This window comes from Brachionichthys hirsutus, chromosome 3, assembly GCF_040956055.1.
Source record: "Brachionichthys hirsutus isolate HB-005 chromosome 3, CSIRO-AGI_Bhir_v1, whole genome shotgun sequence".
Taxonomy (NCBI): Eukaryota; Metazoa; Chordata; class Actinopteri; order Lophiiformes; family Brachionichthyidae; genus Brachionichthys; species Brachionichthys hirsutus.
The window spans coordinates 11410694-11423149 of record NC_090899.1 but is presented as its reverse complement, the minus strand read 5'-3'; the positions used below and the strand labels follow the sequence as shown (position 1 = coordinate 11423149).

At 43.7% G+C, this 12456-nt stretch overlaps 1 protein-coding gene across 1 annotated transcript; it reads right to left on the bottom strand.

Annotated features, from left to right (window-relative positions):
* Positions 1-1461: 1461 nt before the first annotated feature.
* Positions 1462-3056, bottom strand: echdc1 (enoyl CoA hydratase domain containing 1). Its single transcript, XM_068760360.1, has 6 exons — positions 2992-3056; positions 2573-2748; positions 2337-2479; positions 2149-2201; positions 1991-2071; positions 1462-1915 (listed from the first exon to the last, which is right to left on the bottom strand). Exons 1-6 carry the CDS (start codon positions 3054-3056, stop codon positions 1498-1500), a joined length of 936 nt encoding a protein of 311 aa, XP_068616461.1. The 3' UTR covers positions 1462-1497.
* Between the last annotated feature and the right edge of the window lie 9400 nt (positions 3057-12456).

Sequence of the window (12456 nt, the reverse complement as noted above, 5' to 3'; positions counted from 1 at the left end):
TCTTGATCGGTGGCATTCTTGTCATCGACACTTTAACTCTCTCTCAGCTAATATAACTCTCGGAGATGAGCTTGTTAGCGCTCAAGTTATCTGTTTCTCCCAACTTCAAGTCAAACAAAAGTATTTCCTCAGATTCAATCGAGTCTCTCCCATTAAGATTCTGTAATCTCAAACTATCTGTAAAAAAACTCTCTCATTGCTCATCCAGAGTAAAAATAATAATAATAGTGCTGTTGATGCCTTGAAGTCGTGTGGTCGTATAATTCCCAATGGCCTCCGACATCAGGAGCCCAGCTTTATCTGGCATGTTCCCACTTTTGATTTTCACTCAAATAAAGTCTGTAGCGATTACAGCAGCTATTTAAATGAATGTGAATGGATCTAAGCCTCATACTTCAATGTGATCATTTCAGAGGAAAGAGGCTTGTGGAGCCTCATTAGTGTTTTTATTTTCCTGGACTGAAGTTCTCCGTGTGTGTGTGTGTGTGTGTGTGTGTTTGAAGGGAGAGGCGATTACACACTACGGGCAGCAGGATGTTGTGAAGTGATACTTTTGCTGTGAGTTCATGATTTAAAATTGTTTTTGTGTGTTAATGGTTGTAACTCGTCCTGTGACGTCTGAGGCAGGGAGAGAACACGCCGTTCCCGTCGGCCGTCCTGCAGCGACCTCAAGCTGTTATTTTTATATTCCTCACGTCATCGGCTCAGTCTTAGCCGTTCCATTCTGAAGAATAAAGTTTGCGTAACAGTTTTTCGCTTGGCAACATTTTTGTTACATGGTTTGAAATGTAAGAATAAATTGTCATCTCATTCCAAGCAGATCATTCGTTTGTCTTTTTTTGCTCCTTTAGAGTGTCTGTCTTGAATGTTACGCAAGCAGGACCATCAATGCCCCCTTTGTGAGATTTGATCTCGTTCTCCGTGCTACAAACGCTTAAGGCTTTACGCCGGAAGCAAAAAAAAAATGTGTTGCTCTAAATGAGGCGGCTGGAGCAGTAAAAGCTACAAGATAAGGTCGAGTAATTCTAACCAGCTATCAGTACAGATCTAAGGAAGCATTTACTGAATTGCTGAAATGGAAAAATGTTTCATGTGTTTTGTTTGGCCCTGGTCTTTAAGAGCCTTCGAGCAGATCAGCCAAATAAAGCCCAGAGACTCCAGAAGAATCTGCAATGCTGACCTGGCAGACACTGGCTCCTCCTGCTTCTTACTCCTCATCAGCATCTCGTCTGCAGGCTGCTTTAGCTAGCTTTAGCGACCGAAGGGAAGTAAAGGACGGAGAATGTGGTCCTTTTGTTCTCTTTCATCTGCATTCACTGGTTTAGTGCCGACATCTTCAAGAACAATGTCTGTCTCCAGAATACCGGTGGAGAGCAGTCTCTCCATTCTGCTGACGCTGCACCGTGACTTTGATGGAAATAGGGAGTCCAGTAGCGGAACTATTTATTTGTTAGCCTGAAGAAGGTCTCAGCGGAACACTTGCTATGAAGGGAATGCTCATTTATGTTTGGATTTGCTGGCCAGAGCCTGCAGGTTAGCTGGTCCACCCCACAATGTCCCAAACGCGTCCTTCTCAGTCCTCAGAGCCTCTGACAGCGGGAGCTCTCTGCCCGAGAGCACCACCCTCTTAACGGCCCGGATCACTGGCGCCGGTCCGTTCGTGTAGCGACTCAGCCAGTTTTCAGCCGCCTGCAGCGGAGTCCTTGCACCGTCTTCTGCTTGGGGGGCTTGCAGAACTCCGTCCACCAGCCCAATCTGGAGGCCGAGTTCAGGGTTCACTTTCAGAGCACCGCCTAACAGTTTCAAGGCGTTCTGCGCTCCGACAAGTCGTACTAGTCGTGCCGCTCCCCCCCAGCCAGGGATCAGGCCCATGTGTTTATGGACGTACTGGATCACACTGCCGGATGTCATTAACCTACGAACACGGGAGTCAAAGGCGTGAAAGAGATCCTCGGCTATTTCCTAATATTTACTCGTTTAAAAACATCACCTGAAATCACAGGCAGTGGTGAGTTCAGCCCCGCCTCCCAATGCTCTCCCCTCCACCAGAGCCACAGAGACTAGAGGCAGCCTGCAATGAGAAAACCGTTCTGTACTATAGACACTCCAGGGTACGCAGCTTAAGTCCACTGAAATGGGAGTCAATACCTGAGCAGTCTTGTGAGAGTATTGTGCATGAACATGCACATCTTCATTCCATCCTAAAAGACACAGGAGTCAGAGAGTCAGGCAGGTACGCCTGCAAGAGGAACAAAGCCAGACGAGCAAAGCAGGAAGAGGAAGGCAGACAGATTGGTTCCTGCAGATATGAGGAGACGGTCTGTCTGCTCCCCTACCTGTGGGCTAGATAATGCCCTGACAGCATTGAGGTCTGATCCAGAGCAGAAGGTTCCGGCGGCACCCAGGACTACGAGGCCTTTGCCCTCCGTCCAGCCCTCCAGCTGGGTCACCTTCTCCTCCAGGTCCACCATCATACTGCCTGGGAAGGGAGAAAAGGAAAACCAGGCTGTGGCGTAATTTATTTATGAACAAATGATTACGTGGAAATGCAAAGAACAAATTATCACGTAACCGGAAAACGCATTCATGAGGGAGGGATTGTTGATCGTCAGCACAGCAACGCCCGACTCCTGCTTGATCAGATCGACGGAACCTCCGGGAAAGCCCTGCAGCTTCTCCCTGAGCTCCTCCTGGTTGAAGCCGTGGATGCTGGAGTGAACACGGCCCCCGCTCCGTCTCTGCAGCAGCCTAGGAGGAACGTTTTCACAGTTCAATCACAAATATGCAGACAGAGAACAAGTCAGAATGAGTGCAGGTGTAACCCCAGAACGTTTATCTGCTCCAATGTACAAACAGTCGTGATCCAGTAGCTTCGACAGCATCTTGTTAGACTTGGTGGTTGATCATGTTTGCTTTAACTTGAAGGATAATCTATAATTCAAATATGCATGTATTATGCATGTGCATGTTTATTTCAGAACGTCCCACTACCTGGTAAAGACTCCACAGCTCCTGTGACTCCACGAGACTCGCTGCCTCACTGCACACAGCACCATCCTGCAGCAAGACGTGGGGTTTACACGCTACCTTCAGGGGGGGGGGGGGGGGGGGGCTGCATCACATGTTAGTGTTTCTTTTTTTAAAGGAAATTAATTAACTATATTAAGAAAATGAATTAAGTTATCCAGGAAATATGTCTTCATGCAATTGTGTTTAAGAACACTGCAAACCCGTTCCACAAAATATTCAAGGAGAGTCTTTCAAGAAGTAAAACTGCCAGAAATAATTTGTGAAAGATTCCACAAGCTGTCGTTTTGTATTCCATTAGCAGCAACAATGGCAGCACCAACCTTGCAACGGGACGTTCGTGTGGTGTTACCCTGAAATCCGTCCCCCCCGGAAACCACAGCGGAACAGACGCAGAGGAAAGATAAATGTAGTTCTCAAATGGTTCCAAAAGGGGGCGGAATAATACCGCCGTGGGTCAAGTAGGATTCGGGATCTGTCTGAACGCCATAATCTCTTTCAAAAACTTACTTCAGGATTCCATTTGTTCAGTCGCGACACAGCGACACGCATTTTAAATAACTGCAGCACATTATTCAGAAATATTGACAGAGGACTTTCAATAGCATAATGCAAGTTACAGTAAAGTAGTGACACAGTTATATTAACATCACTTAAATTGTGAAGTAACGTTTTATCATTGCCATGTGAGGGTAAAACATCAAAAGAGCAGGTTCCATTGATTGAAGCCTTGAAGCAGCCATGAGCAAAGTCTTAACGGTGATTCTACAGGATCAACACAACCATCTTAAAGGTTTCTCCTGATTATGAATATGAATTTGGCGTTAAAATAAAACTGCAATTTTATCTGTTTTATCAACGCTTGGAAGTTCGGAAAAGCGATAAACGTGTCCAGTGAGTGAGAGAATTTAGGCCATACACTCCATTAGGTAAACAGGCCTAAGAACACAAAAACAATAGGTTGATTAAAGAGACGGGCAGGAAGAGGAGGAAAAATGTGCCATACCAGAGGGAGGTGGGGACACTTCCTGCCCTGTGGTCTGATGTACAGCTGCTGAAAGCATAAATCCTTCACTTCTTCCCACACATCCTCCTCCTCTATTCACAACCTGAATGTCTCTAAAGAACGTGAGGGACTGAAGGGCATTTCTGTTTCATCTGGATCAGAGGATTCCTGAACGCCCCCAGAATCAAAAGTCCAAAACACATTTAATAGTTTTCCTGGATTCACATCTCAACAGCCATCAGTTATCAAGTGCATGTACAAAATGTATTTTGTATGCTCATTCATTCAAATTGACATTCATAGCATTCATTCATGCTGAATATTTTGGACATATATCCTTAAAGAGTAAGTATTTAATTTTGATTTGACCATTTAAAACAAAGTAGCGTCGTCTCTTCGTTACTGTAACGTGAACAGAAAAGAGCATCAACAAGTATGTGAAACACTCATCTCACATCTGCAAACGATTCTGCAATATTTAAGAGTCCACGCTGCACCAGTCTATTTAAAGTAGGGGAGGAATTCTAAAAGGTTGGTGGGTCTAATCCCAAGAATGCATTCTAGAAATGCCGACTCTCCTTGCTCCTTGCTTTGATCATTCAGCCGGGTCGGCCGGCCTGTAACCTGTTCCTACACATCACTGTGGGAAAAGCAGCACCTGGAGGATGTGGCAGCTTTGTGTAAAAACAGACATCGTAGTCACCAGGTCCCCCTTGTGTGTGTGTGTGTGTGTGTTTGTTGCCAATCATGTGTCATATTCACACACACACATGTATGTGTAAATGTATAGCTATAAATAAATAAATATAAACTTGAACCAAAATGCATTTGTCTCTGAGTAGTGTGTTCATGTTTTAGTGTGGTGTGTGTGTGTGTTTTTGTGGTTGGAACATTATTGCGTTTTAATTGGCTGAGGCCCCTGCTGTGTTCCCATGCACTAAATCTAAAGCATTACTGGGAGCGTGTGTTGCCTAAATTTAAGATTGCTCTTTATATCGGCGTCTAGTTGGAAATGAAACGTTGAGAAGAATTACTTTATTGGATGACATTTTGACGTTAGCGTCTCAGATGTGTGAAAATGAAAGCTCCTCCCTCTCCATCTGGGCCTGGAGGTTTTATGGTGAGGAGTGTGGGAAGGTCAGACGAGCTGGAGGGCAGAGAGCCAGGGAGACGGAGGCTCGAGGAACTCTTCCTGCAGCCGGTGGGATGTGATTCACAACCACTGCAGGACAAAGGCAACCAACCACACACTGCAATAGCAGGTATTCCAGGCAGAAAATGACCATGGAACAGGATAGTGTTTGCTCAAAATACATTATTAGCTACTAACAAATATTACATTTACCGGTACTCTAAAGTCTAAATGATCTAATACAATACCTTTTACTGGCAGAATAACATTCAACAAAAACTATGTAGCAACTAAATAAAACCTGTGAATTATTTCATGCAAATTAGGTCAATGACAGTCAAGAGCTTCCATCTCGACCAATCAGGCTTTATGATGTGTACCATCACCATGTCTGTAGCAACAACAACAAAATCAATCAATGAATGCCAATGTAGCCTTGTGTATACATTAACACTGTGTGCAGAAGAAACGATGCTTAAGCTCCTTGCAGCTAGCATTTAGCAAGAGCATAAATGTGCTCGATGTAGCCATGTAAATGCTATTATTTACTGTAAACATATGATTCTAAATCTGCTACTCTAATTGAATGGTAAACTATCAGTCAAATAAAGCTGCTGTGTTTTCACTTGTTTACAATCATTTGTTGAGTAACTGTAGCAACATTTCAATGATGACATGTAACTTGTTCCAGTAAATTATTTCTGTTATTGTGTTTTAAGCACCGCTGGAATCAAAACAGTTAGTACTGGTTATAATGGTTTCAAAGTCTGGAAAGGAACACAGATTCCCAGGCCAGTTCTGGGAATCTGTGCTCCTGCCCAACATTGACACAGGAAAACAGGGTGAGTCTGCCAACAGCGCGTGGCTGAACACCAGGAAAGGACAATATTTATATTTATATCGGCATCGGGTAGGATTTCTGGCTCCACCACATGGTCACACGGTCCACCACTACGATACCTGTGTAAAACAGAAGGGAAACTGTCAACAATACATTTTAATAGCAGAAGCATGTACAAATATTTTGAGCCTATCAAAGAGTATTTGATACATTTTGATACATCAATGATTGTTGCACTATGTGAAGTTACTCTGCTTGGTTTTGTTATTGCTGGATAGAGAGACAAACTGTACATCGTATCAATGAAATAATCAATCGTATTCAGTTTAGATGGATTTAACAAGTCAGTTAAAATCACCACAGATAAATAATGTTTTTTGGTTTACAGTAGAAAACAATTTATCATCCAATCATTGAACATTTCTGTACTTGAACCAGGTGTTCGGTGTAAACAACTCACAATGACATTCTTCTTGTTTTCATTCTGAATCATCACTGCCAAACATTCCATTAGTCCATTGCTGTGGTAATCTTTGTCAGAACATTATATGATATAGATTTATGAATGTATATCGCTACCCCACCCCCTGTTTTATTAACTCTATTCATATATTCTAATTCATAATCATTAAGACACAAATCTATGCCTATCAACATTAAACCAGGTTTCTGTAATTGCAATAATACTACAGGGTTGTACAAAATGTATCAAATACTCTTTGATAGCCTCAAAAAATTTGTACATGCTTCTGCTATTAAAATGTATTATTGACAGTTTCCCTTCTGTTAAAAAGCTATTTAACAGGAAGGGTACAGTATGTGCATAATACAATTATTATGGATGATAATGTCCAGTACAGAACAGACAAGGTGAGATTGGACACATGTTGCGTTTCCTTCTGCTTCTCTCTGTTTCCGTGTTAACCTGAGCTCTCCAATGTGTTTCAGGTGTTATAACAGGAATAAGGACAACATATATATAAAGAAACCGGCAAATGCGTTTATGTTGTTCTTGAAGGAGCAAAGGCCGTATGTTGACCCCAACCTCCTGCCCTTAGGGAGCGGTGCTGTGAATGCGTTCCTGGGAAAGACGGTAACAAGAGTTTTAGTTCTGGATGTTTGATGCCATCTCATTTCTAAATGATGGTGATTTTTCTGCATTTTATTTCATGAGCTACACAAAAGCTGCTACTTTTGTCTGGAGAATCCAAACACATTTGCACATACTTTCAAACCAATGGACAAAAACTTTAAAATGAAGGTTGAGTACAGACAGAAGGGTCCGCCTGCATTTATCTGCATTTCTAAGCATTAACAAACCTTTATCGTGTGGGGAGCATCATTAGTGTTTGCTCATGTGTTTCTGCTCACGTCGGCATCAGACAGCTTGTCAGTGTGTGGTTGCGTTAGGACTGACAGTGTGTTGCTGTCTGTCCACAGTGGAAGTCTCTGCCAGTGGAGGTGCGGGAAAGATATCACCAAGAAGCCCAAATAGAGAAAGAGCTGCACAGAAAACAGCACCCGGAGTGGTCATCTTGCCACAACTATGTAAGCAGAGACACACACACACACACACGCACACAGTGTGTCTACTGATCTGACTATTGTATCTGTGCAGGGCAGGAAGTCGGCGAGCACAAGGAGGAGACGCTGACCGAGTAGCCTGAATCAAATCATCTTCTTCAAATAAAATCTACTTTTCTTAAAAATGACTCAACTTTGTACGTCGCTCCACTCCTTTGCCAAACATCTTCAACGGGCATTCAGCGCCAACTCAGGCTCTGGTAGTTCTGCGGTTCTTCTGCTTTTAGAGCTTAGAACTGCCTTCGACACAGCAGAACGCAACGTTCTCATCTGTCTCCTAGACTAGAGCACGGTGTGGGTATTATAGGTGCAGCCCCAGAGTGGCTCAGGTCACAGAGAAGCTTCACTGGAAGCCTGGGCTTCATCCATGCCCCGCCCCCTGTTGGAGTCCCACAAGGCTCTATTCCTGGGCTCTTTTCACACTTCTTCATCTCCCATTAGGGTTGATCTTAAAGAAACGGCATATCTTTCCACTTTTGTGCAGATGTCTCCCAAGAGTATTTGCACTTGAATAATAAAATATTTCAGAGCTCCAACTAGTTGCTTCAGTGTTTTAAGGAAATCAAAGCATGGATGGGCCTAACCTTTTTAAATATAATACATAATACATTTTTGTGTTGTTATTCGACACCAGACGGAGCAGCGCTCCTAATCTCATGGTGTAGCCACTACGCAAGGACAATAAAGGCTTTCTATTCTATTTCTACTTTTCTTCTCGCGTAGGTGTGCCTTTAAGACACGTTTTAACTTGGCTACACTAAGTGTATCTTTGGTGACAAGCACGTCTTTAAAGGTACCAGGCTTGACTATTTTTAACACCGTTCTTGTGAGGGTCATGTGGCTGCACTGGCTGATTGGCCTACGACTCACACCTGTTTTCTGCCTCTCATCCCAGACACACCTGAGGCTGATTACGACCGGCCTTCATAAGCCCTGCTCTTTCGTTGGGCTCCAGCCACCCCGTAACCCGTGCGCAGCTCCGGGATAGTGACTCGGCTGATGAACATTCCAGTAAAGCTTGTAGTCACGTTTGTACTGTCTCCGTCCTCTCTTTCTTGGGGTCCTCTCGCACCAGTCCGTAACAGTTCTAGTAATCTCAGCCTCCGTGAACCCTTCAGTCAGTCCTTCATCAATCTGTTTGCACAACATGTTGCAACTCAAATCAGAATCAAAATCAGAGATTTGACCGCCATGAATCGGTAATCCCAGACGAACCCCCGAACTGGTTGCTCCTCTGAGGTTCAGAAGAATCCAAGATCATAATAAAGAGAAATAAAGCTTTGCAGTATTAAAAATCAAATGTTAATATGTTATCAGATGTATGCTTTTAATTGTTAATCATAAGGTCTTTTAAAAATGTTTTGATGTGATGTTAACCATCAACAAACCATTTCCACTGCATAAACTGATGCGAACCGTGTGTGTGTGTGTGTGTGTGTGAGTGCTTTGCTGCCAGTGGCCTTTTTTTTACTGTTTAATTTCTGTGGTGTATTTTTTATTAAATCAACCATTTGTCTAATTTATTCTTTCCTGCCACATATTTTAACCTTGTACCATTTATTTATTCACTCATTCATCTTCATTGCAGGCCTGGTGAGCCTATTTCAGTTGGCTGCAGGCGAGAGGTGGGGGGTACACCCCGGATGAGACGCCAGCTTACACCCCGTCTCCGAATGGCAGGCCCCGAACACACCGTCCGTTGTCTCCTCCTGGTTTCTCTCCTCCTCTGGTTCCTCTTTCTCCTGCAGCCTCGGTGTGCTTTTCTCCGTAGCTCTTCCGGGACGTCTGACGGTCTATGAACGAGGCCGGCCGGGTCCAGCTCCACCAGCTGATCCCGACGCGGAGTCGTTGCGCTCTGCTGACGGAGAAGGAAAGAAGATCCAGAGCAAACGAAAAGACTAAAAGCCTTCATACCTGCATATGTGGATCAAAACAAATATATATATTAACAGTTATATAGAGAAAGAAATAAGTAAGCTTCAACAAGGAGCGTGCACTGTGGCGTAACGTAAGCGTAACGAGAAAGTGCTTTGAAGTCTTACAAAGCAATATTTTGTTTTACTCCTCAAAGCCCAGTCTGCTTTGATGTTCTCAAACATTACAATCCAGGGTTATATATATGCGTCCTGTGGCTGGCCTCTTTGATTCGTCCTTCAGTTTAGAAATTATTGTTGAGAGACATTAATTATTCACTGTTGACGGAAAGTTGAGAGAAACATTTAAAAATGGTTTCAAGATCGATCAAAAACTTTTCTATTTGCTCAGAGAGTGATTCAGGTGAGTTGTAAGTCCTGGTCACCTGGGACTGTTTGACCAAGGGATTTTTCCTTTTTATGTGTTGTAAATATTATTGACAAATATATTTCCGATCAAAAATCATAGTATTGTTGATTTATGTCTGAATACAGACTTGTACTGTATCCTCTCACGTAATCAGAGGGTTTAGGGCCCTGTGAATGAAGGATTGGAAGTTCATTAAGTAGATTTCTGCTCCTTCCGATGGTGAACACGTTCACCTCAAGAAGAAGAAGAGAATTTAAAGCACTGATAATATGTTTCACACTTTTATATTATTTTTAGACACCACCACCGTGCCCCAGAGGGGGTCTGGGACTAAGAGGAAGGCCAGAAATGACCACCCTTCATCTGCCAAACCAGCCAGTCAGCCACCCAGTAAGAGACTGAGAGCCATCATCGATCTTACTGGGGAGGACTCCACGGACTCTGTGGAAGACGTCAGGCTGAGAGAGGAGCAGAATCGTGGGTTGAAGAGAAAGGCCTCCAGTAACTCTCTTCACAATTCACCAGGAGAGTTGATCCAGCCGCCCAGTAAGAGACTGAAAGCCATCATCGACCTTACTGGGGAGGACTCCACGGACTCTGTGGAAGACGTCCGGCTGAGTGAGGATCAGAATCCTGGGTTGAAGAGAAAGGCCTCCAGTAACCTTCACCATTCACCAGGAGAATCGATCCAGCCACCCAGTAAGAGACTTAGAGCCATCAACAGTCTTACTGGGGAGGACGCCACAGATTCCGTGGATGAGGTCAGGCTGACTCAGGAGAAAGAGAAAGAGTCCTCCTCAAGCATTTCCAGCAGAGGTAAGCTGACAGTTTTAAAGAACAACTTTTATTTGGATGTGAACACACAGACTGGCTCTGGACTTACACATTTACCACGTTAACAACACTTTCTCAACACAAGACATGTCAAACCCCCCGTTTCTTTGCTCCGAATGAAAATGTTCTTTTTTTTACGAGAAGGAAACTGTAATTAAATAATTTGCAATTTTCACACTTCTAGAATGCAAAACAGTAGAAGTTAATAAAATGTAAAGTCAGTAACCAGCGGTTTCAGCCGTGGAGTGAATGAGATGATGATGATTTGTTCTCCACACTTAAACATTACTGTCTTTGTGTGTGTAGAAGAGTTTGAGTCAAAATACCTGCGGCTGCAGCCAATCGGTCGTGGAGCGTTTGGGCAGGTCTTTGCTGGTTATCGTCGTTCTGATAACTTGCCAGTAAGTATGAACATGCACACACACACACACACACAGAGAGATATTAATCCCTCCGTTTACAGTTTAACAAACTGTTCATTCTGTCTCTTAGGTGGCCATCAAATGCATCCGTCGGAAGAGCATGTTTACAAAATCCGTAAGTAATGTTAAATGTCTTCATACTATTAACGATAAAGTGACTGAATTATTTCAGTACTAACGGGTTCTATTTATGCTAAATCCTAACTTCTCTCCACCTTAAACCTGAGGAGTGTTCAGTGTTTCGTAGCCTGAAAGTCTCCTGTAGCAGCAGCTACAGCTAACAATAGCACATGTTCAGCAGCGCTGCATTTGTTCATGGAGAACAGAACCATCCCTCTGCGATGCACTGATGATGATGATGATAATTCATGACAAGATGGACATTTCTACTTGTGTTCGCCTCAACACAGCGGAGTCACTGTGCCATTCTGAAATTCCTAAGCGACATGGTGTTTAGCATGCTAACTTATGCTATTTCTTTAGCATGTGCAAAACCTAATGATGTAACACAGTAGTACCGTTTGACTGTGCTGCCGGTTGGGACTACACAGAACTACACCTACATGTTTATGCTAATTGTAAGTCATTTTCTCCCCCTAGATCATAAATAGTGTTCCGTTGGAGGTGCTGATTATGCAGCGACTGGCAGGCAGATCAGTGTCAGTGGGGAAGTCACCATTTGTGAAGCTGATCGACTGGTTCAGGCTGGATGGGCAGGTGATCCTTGTCCTAGAGCGACCAGAGCCCTGCAAGACCTTGATGGCCTACGCAGCGAAACCTCTCGCAGAACATCGGGCTAAGGTAAGGCTAAACCTTTCCTTAAACCTTCATGTAAAAACTGTCACATATATATTAAAATCAAAGTGCAAAAGCAGCACTCCCCCTTCTTCCCTCACTCTAATCTTCTCTTTGTCCATTTTCACCTCAGGACATCATGAGGCAGTTGGTGACCGCTGCCATTGAAATGCAGTCAAAGGATGTTTTCCACGGAGACATCAAAACGGACAACATCCTTGTCGAGCTTCAGCCTGGTGTCCCTCGCGTGAGAGTCATTGATTTCGGCTGCAGCTCCTTCGTGGGTAAGACACGTTTTATTGGAAATTTGCTGACTGTTAAATCATCCATCGTCTCCTCTTGCTGTTCATCCCATCTGTCATGAAAATCTCACTTGTCCACGTTGTCTGTCTCCGCACCTTCCAGATAACCGCAGAATAACGCCATACCTGGCCGAGTTCATGACCATGAAACAGTTAGGCTGGGTCCTTGATGAAATTGTGTCGGGCTTGCAGACATTCTTAAATGACTCGTACATCAGCAGCAAATATAA

What these genes read in the sequence shown, in the direction of transcription:
- echdc1 (XM_068760360.1), bottom strand. Translation starts at nt 3,056, where the DNA reads ATGGTGCTGTGTGCAGTGAGGCAGCGAGTCTCGTGGAGTCACAGGAGC. An exon ending in CCTCATGAATGCGTTTTCCG is followed by an intron (nt 2,480 to 2,572) that starts GTTACGTGATAA and finishes CTCCCTTCCCAG; the next exon opens with GCAGTATGATGGTGGACCTG. An exon ending in ACCACTGCCTGTGATTTCAG is followed by an intron (nt 1,916 to 1,990) that starts GTGATGTTTTTA and finishes CCGTGTTCGTAG; the next exon opens with GTTAATGACATCCGGCAGTG.